General features: G+C 38.3%; 2 protein-coding genes across 2 annotated transcripts in view; one reads left to right on the top strand and one right to left on the bottom strand.

Annotated features, from left to right (window-relative positions):
- On the bottom strand, positions 1-9,116 carry LOC107702248 (REST corepressor 3-like). Its single transcript, XM_016504501.1, has 12 exons — positions 8,885-9,116; positions 8,729-8,785; positions 8,008-8,085; positions 7,847-7,899; positions 7,604-7,765; positions 4,888-5,012; positions 4,717-4,795; positions 4,088-4,306; positions 2,309-2,386; positions 2,158-2,215; positions 1,832-2,073; positions 1-599 (listed from the first exon to the last, which is right to left on the bottom strand). Exons 1-12 carry the CDS (start codon positions 9,036-9,038, stop codon positions 246-248), a joined length of 1,659 nt encoding a protein of 552 aa, XP_016359987.1. The 5' UTR covers positions 9,039-9,116; the 3' UTR covers positions 1-245.
- A 3,620-nt stretch (positions 9,117-12,736) lies between these two features.
- The window catches only part of LOC107702246 (ELAV-like protein 2), a 49,821-nt gene continuing 48,036 nt past the window's right edge, over positions 12,737-14,521 (top strand). Inside the window, exon 1 of the mRNA XM_016504499.1 lies at positions 12,737-12,972. The gene's annotated coding sequence lies outside the window, so the exon portion shown is untranslated. The remainder of the gene's footprint in view (positions 12,973-14,521) is intronic.

Genomic DNA, 14,521 nt, shown 5'->3' with positions numbered 1-14,521 from the left:
GGATGGCTTGAGGGTGAGTAAATCATGGGGTGATTTTCATTTCTGGGTGAACAATCAATCGCTTTAAAGTACAATGTTACAACATGATTACAAAATCAAAAATAAAATAAAAAATCAGGTCAAATAAATAGAAAGTTACGTAACTAATATATACACATTTTAAAACGATCATTCTTTTCCTAGTATTCACAACGAGAACTGCTAACTAATTACCTTCATCAGCAATGTCACAAATATGAAACACATCAGTGTAGAGAGGAGGAGGGCGTCTCGGACTGGATGCCCACCAGAGAGGGCGGCTGCTGGCCCGGCGCGGCTGAAGCCATGCAGGGAGCAGGGGCTGTGGGGCGGGGGTTGAGGCGCGGAGGGAGGGGGTTGGAGGGCCGGATGAGCGGCGGAGGCTGGTTCAGGGCAGGACGGGGCTGAAGGAAGCGGGCTTGCTGCTGCAGAGGTGGAGGCTGACGGTGTAGCGCTGGAGTGGCAGGAAGAGATGGGCGCAGAAGAGGTGGAGGCTGGTTGAGAGAGCTGGAGCTGCTGGCTGCTGTTAGAGATGCTGATGTGGCTACAGGAGACGGACCCGAGGCTGGGGTCACCTGACCCTGATTAAGAAAGAAAGGTGAAGACAACTTAACACTGGTTTCATTTTTTACTACTTTATGAGAGGCAAAGCTAGGTGTTTAAAGAAGAGTTCAGCCAAACAACTGTGGTGGAAGGGAAGAGATTCAGAACTCCGACTGAAGGTTTTTTCTCCATTCTGTCACTGATGGGAGTTTTGGTGCCTCTGGCTTGCTTAGCTGGGGACACTTAATTTCCAGCAATATCGTCGACTCGACTGCACAGATACTATTTAAACTGAACTGAGATGGACGATGGAATCACTGAATTCAATGATGAACTGCCTTTAACTGAAAATTGAGTGTTTATCAGTTATTGTCTGTCAGTTATTATCATTTTGCATCATTGACTATTTTCCTATTTAATACTGTAAAGCTGATTTGACACAATCTGTATTGTTAAAAGCGCTATATAAATAAAGGTGACTTGACTGATAGTTTCAAAGGGAAATACCATATTTTTACCATGTACTAAAAGACCTTATACTTTTTTACAAAATAGTTAGTATAATTGCATAAACGTCCACACTTAGGATATTGTACACGTGTCTTCATTAAACATTTCACAATAAGCACAAACGAAAAGCTTTTACATTAATACTATTCAAGATCAACTCGCTGGACTGAAGCCACTTAGGTTTACTTGATTATCCATAAATTTTTCCAGAGAAATCATGTTGAAATGCATTAAATATGATACAACAGGCTTTTGAGAAACATCCACTTGTACATGTCTCATCGTCATTGTATTGCATTGCATTATATGTTTTGTCCCCCAAAATAAAAACGACACAGCTTCGATCATAAAACTAAGCATTAAGTATAATCTTACTAAGGTATTATTGGGAGATCTAGAGTGACAACTGATATTTGTATCATTGTATGTATGACTTTTTTTTTAATTTCATTATCAACTGGTATTTGACAACACTAGCCCAAAGTTGACTTCAGTTGTTACGCGTACACTAGCGAATGCGTACAGTGCACGTGATGCAAATTTCGTCATCACAAAAGTACGCATGTACTGCACATGCACCACCCGATTTTTGTAACCCGAGTACTTTGTACGCGCAAGGTCGCACACGCACATTGAAATTGTTTTGCACTAAACAGTTGTTCCACAAGGTGGCAGCACTGGCCCCGGCCACTGTTTCACAGTATAAAATTAAACCACAGAGACGGATTCATATGAGAGGCTTCACAGTTTTAACCCTTACCTCTTCCTCTTCTTCATCTGTGTTCTTTCCTGAGGAGATGTTGCTGTTCTTTCCATCCTCACCAGAGCTGGCACCGTCTCCGTTGGGAGTGTGTGTTCCCTGCTCCGCCTCCCATTCCTGAAGCACCTCGTCCAAGTTAAAGCGACGCCGATAGTTCACAAAGAAATTCTTCACCTGCCCCACCGTTTTATTCCCAATCACATCAGCAATAGCCTGGAAGTCCTTCCCATATTTTCGTACCCCTAGTTAAATGAGGCAAAAGATGTTGTGAGTGAAATTTGGTATGATAACAGGTACAAAGCTGATGCCAGTAACCATTTACTTACCTTGTACTGCCAAAAGCTGCTCATCTGTTGTCCAGCGGGCATTAATTTTTTGGGTGCACTGGAACAAAACGTGACATTTAGCAAAATGACGATATGCAAACAATTCAGATTAAAGTGCATATGAGAACAAGTGCAAGCAGAAATGAGTCACCTCAGGCAGTCTGAATTCATCAATTCCATCTTCAATCTTCTGTTTAAGTCCGCTGTTTAACTGCTTGGCATTCTGAACCTAGAAAACCAGGTAAACTTGTGAGGAAGAAAGAACGTTAAGAATAGGGATGCTCATTTCGGTTATTTCTCCTAACCGACAACTGGCGCTTGTTAACCGATTACTAACCGTTAAGATTATTTTAATTCAGAATTGAATTAAATTAGAAAGGATAAGTGTCTGTGACCCGTTAAAAATACCAAAATTTGTTTTTCAGGGTTTAATCTTGCATGCGCAAAAGACAGCAAACAACAGAACATGAGGATTCACTTAGTCACACCGCATCACGCACCTGCAGCGCTTCTGCGATAATAAACATAGGCTATATATAATGAATAAATAGGCCTACGCAAGATATTTTTACTTAATAAATATACAAAATGAAAGAAAAAAAAACTGCAACAAGCAGGCTAGTATGCACAGTTTCGGTTTATTTTTGTGCTGCACGAAAGGAAACCAAGATGGCAGAAAGCGGCATCCTATTTTTCCTTATTTTACAAAAGCACAAAGATTTGTTTTTATTGGTAATGCACACAAATAAAAGCAAACCTTTTACAGTTTCGATTATCTGTATGGCTAGGAGTAGTTGTTTCCATTGTTAGAAGGAAAAAAGTCAAGTGATTGCGCCGGCGCCACACGCTCTCACACAGTTAAGCATTGCTTACTTGACAATGCAGCCTGTTCATTATCATAATAAAATACAGTCAGGCAAACATATGGAAAACAACACATTGCTCAATTTAAAAAATCTGTGCCTTTAAACATTATCACCGTCCCGCCGTGATGTTATGCCAAATACAATTTGTTTTACATGGATGTTTGAACGTGACTGAAGTACCAAACCAGGTTTACAAAAATAATATTTTGGCATTCAAATACACCACGAATACAGAAACATTTGGATTTGTGTCGAATGAGAGACCCAACGTTGGTTTCAGTTTGGCTTTAGCCTAAATGAATTCGTTTTGGCTTGTCTAGCTTCTTATATTTTCCATTCTTGTTCTTTTCTGAATACTATTAAACTGAAAGGATTTGTTGTGGAATGAAGGGAACTAAAAATAGCCTAGCCTAGCTATGTTTATAATGCTTATAAAAATTTTGCGTCCACATTAGGCCTATTTCTGTCATTGATTCTGATTGGCTGAGCCGCGTTCGAAGCTGTTGTAAATTACTCTACAAACACACACCTTTGTTTACTTTGTGTGCTGCTCGGCAACCACTTTGTTACAACCACAACTGGGGTTTCTGAGGAACTACATTGTTTGGTGGAAGAATACTGTTTTTATTATCATTATACTTTATTTGCTGTTTTATTTTGTGAAACCTTACTACGTATATGGAATAACCGTTTTATAAAAGCAATAAGCCCCATGAAGCCGTGGTTTACAGTGAATTTATAACAACTATGGGGGTTAGCTTAGCGTCGTACCTAACAACGCCCCTTAGCTGTTTTAAATTCGCTGTAAACCACGGCTTCTTGGGGCTTACTGCTTTATTATACACGACTTCTCTCAAAAATGCAATTTTATTTTATACACGTAGCGTATTTTAACCATGCAGCAAACGTTTTAAAATATTTGATAAATTACTGAAAAAAAAAAAATGAAAGAAAAAGAAAAAAAATAATTACTTTTTAAACCATTTAACACTGTATTAATCGGATAATAATTTATTATCCCCAAGATTTGTATTTTTTAACCTCTTGGAGATTCCTGGCCGTACCTGTCGCTTCAGGGACACCAGCTCCATGTCGAGCTGCCGCAGGACAGAGCTTGCGGCGCTGGAGCTGCAGGAGACGGCCACCACGTCCTCCTGTGTGAGGTACATGCCTTTGGGAGGGCGGCACTTGGACCGCTGGCTGTGGTGACGGTGCTGCAGGGTCTGGTGCTCTCTCCGTCCCAGTGCAATTTTGGAGCTCAGCATCTGAGGCTCTGCATGACTCTGTTAGGGGAAAAACAAATCACTGCATTGAGACGCTGAAAAAAGATGAAATATAAAGGAATCAATAGACACCTTTAAAGGTGACATAACATGAAAATCTGACTTTTCCAGGTTTTAAGTAGATATGAGCTGTAATGGCACAGCTCTACTCTGGAAAAGGAGGTGGGGAGCAGCAGCTCATTTGCATTTAAAGAGACAGGCACGAAAAATAGCGTGTTTCTGCTTCCACTCAAAATAGGCATTTTCAAAATGATATACTAAATGATCTGTGGAGTATTTTGAGCTGAAACTTCACAGACACATTCTGGGGACACCAGAGACTTATATTACATATTGTAAAAAGGGGCATTTGTATCCTTTAACATACTTCTGAATATTTGAGATATGCATTTATTACAAAATCACATTACCTCCTTCTTCACCTCTTTTGTAGGGTCATAGTCACTGTCATTGGCCTCAATGGGGTTGGCTTCTTCCATCTCTTCCTCACTATTATGTCAAAAGCAAAAGTAAAAAGACCAGAAACACTAAAAACTTGAATCAACTCATAAATGAGCTCAAAGGTCAAATGGATAAGTGACCTTTCATCTTGATTACTCCGGTTTGCCAGCTTTCGCGCTTGTCGGTCCATCAGACTCGTCCGGGATCGCGTTTTTTTCCACGAATAGTAGTACTTCACAAGACTGGATATGGATTTGTCCGGCAACTACAATCAATTATCAAATTCAAGAATTTGAGTGTAGGGTATAAAATTGCAATTAATGATGATTGTGAAGTATCAGTGACTCCAACAGGGAACATCTCACAAAAATAGATTTATACCAAAATAAAACAACATTAATAAAAAAAAAAGGCAATTTTTATTTAGCAATAAAATGCTTTTGAAAGAAATCAGGGCTGCAATCATTTATTCAAAACCACAGTAAAAACTGTAAGTTAATACTGTTAAATATAACAATTTAAATAACTGTTTTGTAGTTAAATATTTGAAAACTGTAATTTATTCCTGTGATCAAAGCTGTATTTTCAGCATCATTACTCCAGTCTTCAGTGTCACATGATCTTCAGAAATCACTCTAATATGCTGATTTGCTGCTCAGTCATAAATTATTATTGGTGCTCAGTTGTTAATGTGTTGCACAGTATAATGTAATATCTTATTGTGTAAAACAGCTTTTGTAGCTTAATACTTTTGTGGAAACCATGATGCAGTTTTTTAGGATTCTTCAATGAATAGAAAGCAGAAACTGCAAAAGAGTAATGTTCAAAAGCACAGCATTTATTTGAAAGAAAAATCTTTTGCACATCAGCATATTAGAGTGATTTCTACATAGGGATGTAACGATTAACCGCGAGCCGGTTAAAAATTGATTCAAATATGTGACGATTCAAATCGGCTGAGCTGTTAAACAAATCGCGATTCAGTTAGGTGTAGGAGTTTATATGAATTCATGTCTGAGGGGAACTTACTGTCTTTAGAAAAGTTTAGATGGTATTGTTTTCTTTTCCTCTTGCCTCTGTATAACGCATATTGAAGTTCATAAGCGCAGCGGAAACCAAGGAAACGCTTTAAGCGCCACCTGCTGGCAGAGAGTGAATCTGTGTCTGATTCAGCTCGTCTGCTGTTTCTGTTTCATGCAGATATTTTTATGGATGGTTTCACAAAACTGAGATCAAACCATTCTGTTTTTGCTTCAAATTTCGAGATTATACAATTTAATTTAGATTAAAAACTGCTCATGTTGCATATATGCAGCATCTTTGTTTGAATCATGATTAAAATGCAGTGGTTGCCTCTAATTTTAAATGGAAAGAGCACAAGACAAAGCCTTATTTTGTTTATATGAAGAGATTTCTTTTATTTGTGTTACTTATTTATTTGATTTGGGGTTTGTTTTAAAATTTCAATGTAGTTTTGTTATTTACATTTACATTATATTTTGTCATTTAGCAGACGCTTTTATCCAAAGCGACTTTACAAATGAGAACAAGCAATCAAAACCTAGATAAAAAGAGCAATAATATGCAAGTGCTATATTAGTATATTATTATAGTGTTATATTTCAATTTGAAATATATATATAAAAATCAAATTTTGTAAAAAAAGAAGAAAAAAGTGAATCGAATCGTGAGTTGAGTGAATCGTTACATCCCTATTTCTACAGGATCATGTGACACTGAAGACTGGAGTGAAGGTGCAAGTCACGCTACACTTTTCGTTCCTTTGACCTCCATTCATACGCATGCGAATGCAGGAGAGCGGAAATGCAAGTTCAAGGGAAGATTCACATTTCACTGCGCTCCTAAGTTTAAGCTCGGGGAAATCTGCCCTGCAAATTCATAGCAATAGATCAACACGTCCCTCACAGCTGAATTAAAACATGCATTTAAAACTGCAGTGTCTTAGGAAAGTGGATAGATTGTGTTTTTACATTTTGTCTAGTGTGACCGCAGGTTAAAAACGCTCAAAATTCAGCTTTGCATCACACAAATAAATTTAACTAATAAGTTAAATAAGTTATTTTAAGTTGTAAAAATACATTTGACAGTATTATGATTTTTACATCACAGAATCTCATAAATAAGCTACATTTTAAAAAATATTGAAAAGGACAACAAGTCTTTTAAATTGTAATATATTAATTTTTTTTTAACGATGGAGATTTACCGCTGATTACAGAACCGGCTTTACTGATAAGATGCACATTAAATATCGCATGCGATTAATCGTGCAGCCCTAACGTTAATTCTAATTAAATAAATTCAGCCTAGGTGAGCATAAGAGAATTCTTACATTAACATTAAAAAATTGAATGTTAATTAAAAAAATTAAAATTATTCTGAACTTTTGTCCAGTATTGTATGCAAGTGCACTTTAATTTCACATTGTAATAACAATAATTAAGCACATGATCTTGATGCAAAAACTTTCTAATGGTAAGGTTTTTATTGATCATGGCAGTATTTATTGTACTGTCTTTTCATTTAAATTAGCATAAATTAAAAAGTAAACGCATTAAAGTAACACTGTTAATACAGTTACTGTATTACAATAACAATGAAAATTATTTAACACACACATAAACCTAAATGCATTATAATAGTAAAAAAAAAATAATAATAATAATTCTGCATTATGGTTATGCGAAATTGTAGATAAATGCATTGCCATAAAGTATTATTTCTATTTCTGGTTTTGGGATTAAACGTGACCTAGACACATTTATAATGAGATAAAGCCTCTTAGTTTGAAGACATGTCACTGTTAGCTCAGTAGCACTAGCAGTGACGACTCACCATCTGCTGGATCCGATGGAAGCTCTTCCCATGAAAACTGAACGCTTGTTCAAACAACACCTTGTCCTCCACCGTCCACTCATCAGGGAAGGGGGTGAAGTTTGGCAGATCAGCAAGGGACTTCTCGATGTTGTGTTTATGCCAGAAGAGCATGCCGAGAGCCTGTGGAGCACAGAGGACAGCCATACATTAATTAACATGGCCAACAACGATAGCATTGAGGACTGTGTGCTCGTAACTCACCTGCTCAACATTGTATCCATGCTTTTCTTTTGCAATTGCAATGTACTCATCCACTGAAAAGAAAAAAAAAATCACAATACACACACACGTACACAATAATGCATGATGTTGTCACAATAAAAAATTAAATGCCCTAAAAAAAAAAAGTTGCAAATACTTACATTTAGAGTCAAGTATGGTGTGATATGGAGACCAAACCAACATGCCACCGTGGTCTTTATCGCTGTATTTTGTGAAGCCTACAAGATTACAATACAAAAAGTATGCATTAAACGTGTCCAAAAAACGTGTAATGTTAGACTTTTAAGATTTCACTGTTAATTTGATGAGTTAAAATTTTAGTATTACCAATATTAATTAAAATTATTTAGTGTTGCAGTTATTGGAGGGTTAAATCACATTCCGGTCACAATTTTGTGTCTTATTCGCAAAATTCACAAGTTAAATAGTAACTTAAAGGCATTTTCACTTCAGTCCTGAATAACGCACAAAACTGCTATGTTATAGCCTTAGGAAAATTTACAATTTTACAAGTTATTAAACGTTTCCCCTGTTTAAATAGCTGATTTATAAACGAGCAAAAATCAAGATTAAACTGTGACTCATATTCAATCATATCTCAAAGTTACTGGGTATATTAGCTGAAGAGTGGCTAAGCGAGAAAGCTAACATCCTCTCACAAAAAGCTTTGCATGAGTACGTAATCATACACCAGCATTAAAAACAGATTTAAAATACCAACATGGTCCATTCGACACCTCAGATCCTTGCATACAAGTTTAAAATATAGATTTATACGCAAATTGTTCGGCGCGATAGCTGTACCGAGGCTACCACAGTCAGTCAGGTTCTCAAGAGGCGGAATGCAGTGCTTTTCCCTACCTGGATCAAACTCAGGAATATTTGCTTGATAATCTGAGCCCACACGCATGCCTACATCTGAAAACAAGAATAATGTGTGATGTTTCGAGCTTGTTAAGCGATTTGTTTTCCAGTAAAGTACATAAACAACCTCCGCAGGGGTGTTCGAGGCTATACCGTGCTCGTCGTCGCTGCCGCTCTCGTCCGAAAAATGTCCATTCGAGGCGTTCGACGGGCTTTTCGTCCCATTTGAGCGACCTTTCCCCAGATATTCCGACCCTTTGTCCATCATTCCCGGCATAGTGGCGATACGCTTGATAATTTTGAGCATTAATGAAATATGTCAACACTACAGCATTCGTTCTCTGTCCAGTAGCTCTGCGCAGCTGCGCCGCTGTGCACTCCGGTATCCCTCCGCTGCATCACTCTCGAGTTCCCTTAGCTTCACCGTCTGTCTCTCCATCGCTAACATCTGTTGTGTGTTTTCGTCAAATGTTCAATGTAAATGAGCAGGTTTGCGTGATTTTGTTCTTCGTTTAACGATCAACGCATGTGTCCGGATCTAGTTTTCCTCGCGGAAGGAATTGTTACGCACGTAAACAAAGGTGAAACGCGGCTCTTGTGTGCGCCACTGTCTTCTTTTCACGCATGTTTTCATTTGTTCCTTTCAAAATGTGTCAAAATAGGTCTCTTTTGTGCATTACATTTATTAATATACTGAGCAGAAAAGGTTTATCTCGTAATAAATATTAGCTATGTTTAATGATTCGCAAACGTATGCTGAGTAGCTATTCATAAACGCTTCTTTTAGTCATCTAGAATTGTATTTTTTTAATTTAAATCCTAGTCTTCATGATTTGCAAGTTACACTTAACGTACTTAAATAATACTTGAAACTTAAAATAAACAACAAACAAACAAAAAAGTAATTCCACATGTAATATTAAAGCGCCTTTGGAAAAAAAAGAGGAAATTGTTCACTTCTTTCTTATTGAAAAGCTACTAAGAAGTTGCTTTAAACCACATCAGACCTTATTTCACTCAGAAATGTAATACAGCTAATCTATAGAGTAGATAACAGATTTCTATTCTGTGGTATGTGAATAAGTGGCTGTGACTGAATGAGATTGAGAGAGGTGAAAGCCGAAAGATGTGCCCTCTGGTGTCTAAAGCAAGTAGACACAATCACCTCAGAGTCAAACTAGTTTGGCAGAATCTTTTGCCAGAGGTACTTGACATGTGCAAAGCTCATGGAAAGAAATAACAGGACTTTAGGCTATATGCAAAGACACAGACACAGCTTACACTGGAAAAGAAGGGGTTTTGAGACTTGATCTGAGGTAAGTGATACCGAACCGCAAGCACTTATTTAAAGGGGTCATATGATGTGACCGTCACACGCTTGAGGAATTCGGCCAATCACAACGCACTGGATAGCTGGCCAATCAGAGAACACCTCGCTTTTTCAGACCGATGAGCTTTGTAAAAATCGACGCGTTTCAGAAAGACGGGGCATAGAGGAGAAACAATAATGTACAATATGTGGAAAATAATAAAATTAAAACTTTAAACCGCATAAACACATTTCATTACACCAAATGTGTTCCTGTGGCTCAGTGGTAGAGCACTGCGTTAGCAGCGCAAAAGGTCGTGGGTCTGATTCCCAGGGAACACACATACTGGTAAAAAAGTATAGCCTGAGTGCACTGTAAGTCGCTTTGGATAAAAGCGTCTGCTGAATGCATAAATTAAATTAAATGAAATGTCTAATAACATAGCATTGGCAGCAATAATCAGATTGTGTGTTGCATCATGCACGTGGTGCACAAACAACAATAACAAAACGCCCACCTGCTGAGAGTCTTGATGAAAATACCAGATTTGGAACAAGTTGACACGGGTTTTAGTTGGTCGTCATGATGCCAGTAATATCACAGTTTTCTGATTCTGTCTTTGCGTCTTTTTAGGGTGATTATTTTCACCGGAGTCATTCACTGCATCAAGGTGTCCTCGAAGAGACAGGAAGATGTCGGAAGCCTTTTTCCTCACATTCCAGTCTCAGCTCGCCGTTGTCATGGAGACCGTCCTCAAGTCAGCCATGTTTGAGATAACCAGGCTGGTGGAAGACAGCTTCCTCGAGGAAGTGGGTCACCGTAAACAGGAGGTGGAGGTCTTGAAACGAAGGTTGCAGCTGTCTGAGAGTAAACTGAGGGAGAGGGAGCGGGAGAGGGAATGGGAACGGGGGAGGAAGACACGGTGCCCGGACTGTGGCCGAACAGGAGAGTCCAGCAGCAGAGATGAGAGCCAGCCTGTAGAGACAGTCCGGGGTAAGCTAAAACTTCTGTTATTATTGATAACTTAAACTATTAAAATCCATCCATCCATCCTTTCCCGTTATAATTTATCCTATGTTGGGAGGGCTGAAGCCTATTCCAGCATCTCTGAGTCAGACCCAAATGCAGGCTATCAAAAACTGTTTTACTTTAAAAACCATTAACTGAAATAAAATAAATAACATTTCCGTCACACGCTTGAGGTATTCGGCCAATCACAATGCACTGGATAGCTGGCCAATCAGCGTACACCTCACTTTTCAGACCGATGAGCTTTGTAAAAATCGACACGTTTCAGAAAGACGGGGCATAGAGGAGAAACAATAATGTACAATATGTGGAAAATAATAAAATTAAAACTTTAAACCGCATAAACACATTTCATTACACCAAATGTGTTCCTGTGGCTCAGTGGTAGAGCATTGCGTTAGCAGCGCAAAAGGTCGTGGGTCCGATTCCCAGGGAACACACATACTGGTAAAAAAGTATAGCCTGAGTGCACTGTAAGTCGCTTTGGATAAAAGCGTCTGCTGAATGCATAAATTATTAAATACACAAAATAATGTTATTTTTAGCAACATCATATGACCCCTTTAAATTCAGAACAGAATAGAATGTTAACTTAAGAACAGAATGTTGATTTCAGAGCATAACAGAATGATAACTTAAGAGCATTACTTCAGAACAAAACAGAATAGAATGTTTATTTCAGAATAGAAGAGAGAGAAATGTTAATATCAGAAGTACAGAACATTTTGTTATATTTTAAATAGAACAGAAAAGAATGCTAGCTCCGGAATAAAACAGAACATTAATTTCTAAATAGAACAGGACAGAAAATTAACTCCAGAACAGAAAAGAACGTTAACTTCAGAACAGAATATTAATTTCAGAATATAGAACGTTAAGAACAGAACATTCACATTAGAACAAAACAGGATGGTAAAGAACAAAATGTTAGTTTCAGAATAGAAGAGAATGTTATTATCAGAAAAGAACATAGATGAAAGTTAATTTAATAACAGAGCAGTTACCTTCAGAACAGAACAGAACAGAACATATACAGAATAAAAAAACAATAGAATATTAATTTCAGAATAGAAGAGGGATGAATGTTAATCGCTGACAGAATAGAGATGAATGTTAACTTCAGAGCAGAACAGAAAGTTAACTTCAGAATAGAAGAGAATGTTAACTTCAGAACAGAACATTCACTTTAAAACAAAGCAGAACAGAAAGTTAACTTCAGAATAGAAGAGAACGTTAACTCCGAGCGCCTCTGATTGGTCTCTGCATTCATAAACTCAACAGAAATCTGTGTGATTGGTTATAAAGTTAAACGCTGCAAACAAGGCCTAAAAAGAAACCTGATGCAACGTGAGCAAATCTATTTTAAATGCAATTGCCGCAATCTCTCAGTCCTGACATTTAATTCATTTAACTTTAATCGTAGCTGTAACAGATCTAGCTTAATTTTTCAAGGGCATTTTTGGCTTCCTTATCTTTAATTTGGGGGGCATTTTTGTTCATTTTGGGGGGCATTTTTGTTCATTTTGGTGGCATTTTTGCCCCAAACCCCATTAATGTCCTGCCCTGATAGAAACGTGAATGAAGAAGCATGCTCATGAGAAACGGCGCGAGACTGCCTGGTGTAGTATGCAGTCATATAGTAGCTACTCTCAGCAGTACTCAGTGTGCAGCACGCGCTCATCACAGCTTGATCCGCAGCACCTGCGGCTCCTCAAAGGTCCCGCTCCCTCGCGTGCCACCGACCTCTCACTGTTCGATCGCGAGCGGCACACTCGCCACGCAGCTCCGTGATTGGCTCAATCACGTGCCAGTTTACTTAGAGGCTCCGTTTCCCGCCATCGCCCCCCTTAACGCGTGAGCGCGCGCATCAGCACACGCCGCTAATTTATAAACCGAATTAAGGTAAGAAGGACGCTTCATTTCACTCGTTTCTCAGATATGCCGTGTTTGTTTTGGCGTTGTATGAGCGCGTGTTACACACGTGTCACTTTGTAAGAACTTGTAATAATTCATGTTCCGGCAGTTAACTTAGTGTTCATAATGTTTACGGTGTCATTATTATATTTCTACACTTCGGGTTACCGAGTGAGCGCGCTGTTTCTGTGGAAAGCGAATTGTTTGCGAACTAATAACGTCGTAAAATCATCCGGTTTGTCCGTTTTCCGACGTACACTAAAGTTAGTTGTGTGTACATGTGTATGCTTCTGTTCACCTGACAGTTTTTTCTTGTAAGTTTTACTTGCTTACAATAGAGTTTAGTTGGCGTTTACTTGTTTAGAGTTTCAGCTCGTTAAGCTGATTCGCCAGTGACCTCTGACCTCGCAGGCCGCGAATAGTTTGCAGACTAGCCGATTTTATTTTATTGTTTAAATTTTTTTTTGTGCGTTGGTCACAGTCCACATGATTGAGATTTGGTAAACGTCCGTCTGCCTTTGTGTGTGTTTGCTCAAATAATCATTCACAATGTCAAGGAATATCACTTTCTGATTACCTGAGTTTTGTCAGTATGGCTTTTTATGAAGGTCAGTGTGTGTATTAATGTCAAATTAGTTTAAATGATCTCTGCATAGACTGGAAGACCACTTAAGTTCACGTGTTCGGTTTAACTCTCCTCTGAATGCTTGCATGAGTTAGTGTTGTGTGATATCTGTTGCATTCAGAGGTGTTCATGAGCTGCATGTTGTCCTCAGCAGTTCTGGAGGTGCAGCATTTGTGTGTTTTAGTGCACACTGGAGGAAATACACCCTTTATGCTCTAGGCTATGTGCACAAGTGAATCTTGTTTTCCAGACCGTTTGACCGCCAGTGATGCATCAATGCGTCTTTAATATATATGGGCTAGTTTTAAACCTCTGTTATGTACAAACACTGCAGAGTATGTCTGCTCCAACTGCGAGTGCTTATAGTTGCTGTTAATTCACCCTCCATCAACAGTGGTGTGACTTCATGTTTCAAGGGCTGAGCAAGTGTTTGTGCACTAAATGTGAGGACCCAGACACCCTTATCTGACCCGCCTGTTTCAGGACAGGAGCCTCTGCTGATGAGTTGAATCAGGTGTGTTTGATTAGGGAAACATCTAAGGCTGAGTTTACACTTATCACGCGAAGACACACATGCATATAGATGAGCTTTGATATATCCAACTTTTAAAATGACTGAACTTATGTTTTCCTTCTGAGCTCTGTGTGAAACTATATATTAGGGCTGCCACTACCGACTATTTTTATTTTGATGAATCTATCGACTAATTAATTGATGAATCTAAACGATTGATTTCCCACAAAAAATCAACAATTTTACTTCAGAATATTTGATTAAACTATATTTTATTAAAACAAATGAAATCCAAATTTCTATGAAATCCTTTTTTTAAAGCAAAAGTAAAGTGCAACATAAAGTGCAAGAAGCAAGTGTCCATCTCATAGTCCAAATCACTGAAATCAAAGTTCAGT

This window comes from Sinocyclocheilus anshuiensis, unplaced genomic scaffold, assembly GCF_001515605.1.
Source record: "Sinocyclocheilus anshuiensis isolate Anshui unplaced genomic scaffold, SAMN03320099.WGS_v1.1 scaffold666, whole genome shotgun sequence".
Lineage (NCBI taxonomy): Eukaryota > Metazoa > Chordata > Actinopteri > Cypriniformes > Cyprinidae > Sinocyclocheilus > Sinocyclocheilus anshuiensis.
This window is presented reverse-complemented; position numbering and strand designations above follow the sequence as displayed.

Coding starts and splice junctions, on each gene's coding strand:
- LOC107702248 (XM_016504501.1), bottom strand. CDS start 9,038: ATGCTCAAAATTATCAAGCGTATCGCCACTATGCCGGGAATGATGGAC. Junction 8,786..8,884: donor CGGCAGCGACGACGAGCACG/GTATAGCCTCGA, acceptor TCTTGTTTTCAG/ATGTAGGCATGCGTGTGGGC. Junction 600..1,831: donor CAGATGAAGAAGAGGAAGAG/GTAAGGGTTAAA, acceptor TTTCTTAATCAG/GGTCAGGTGACCCCAGCCTC.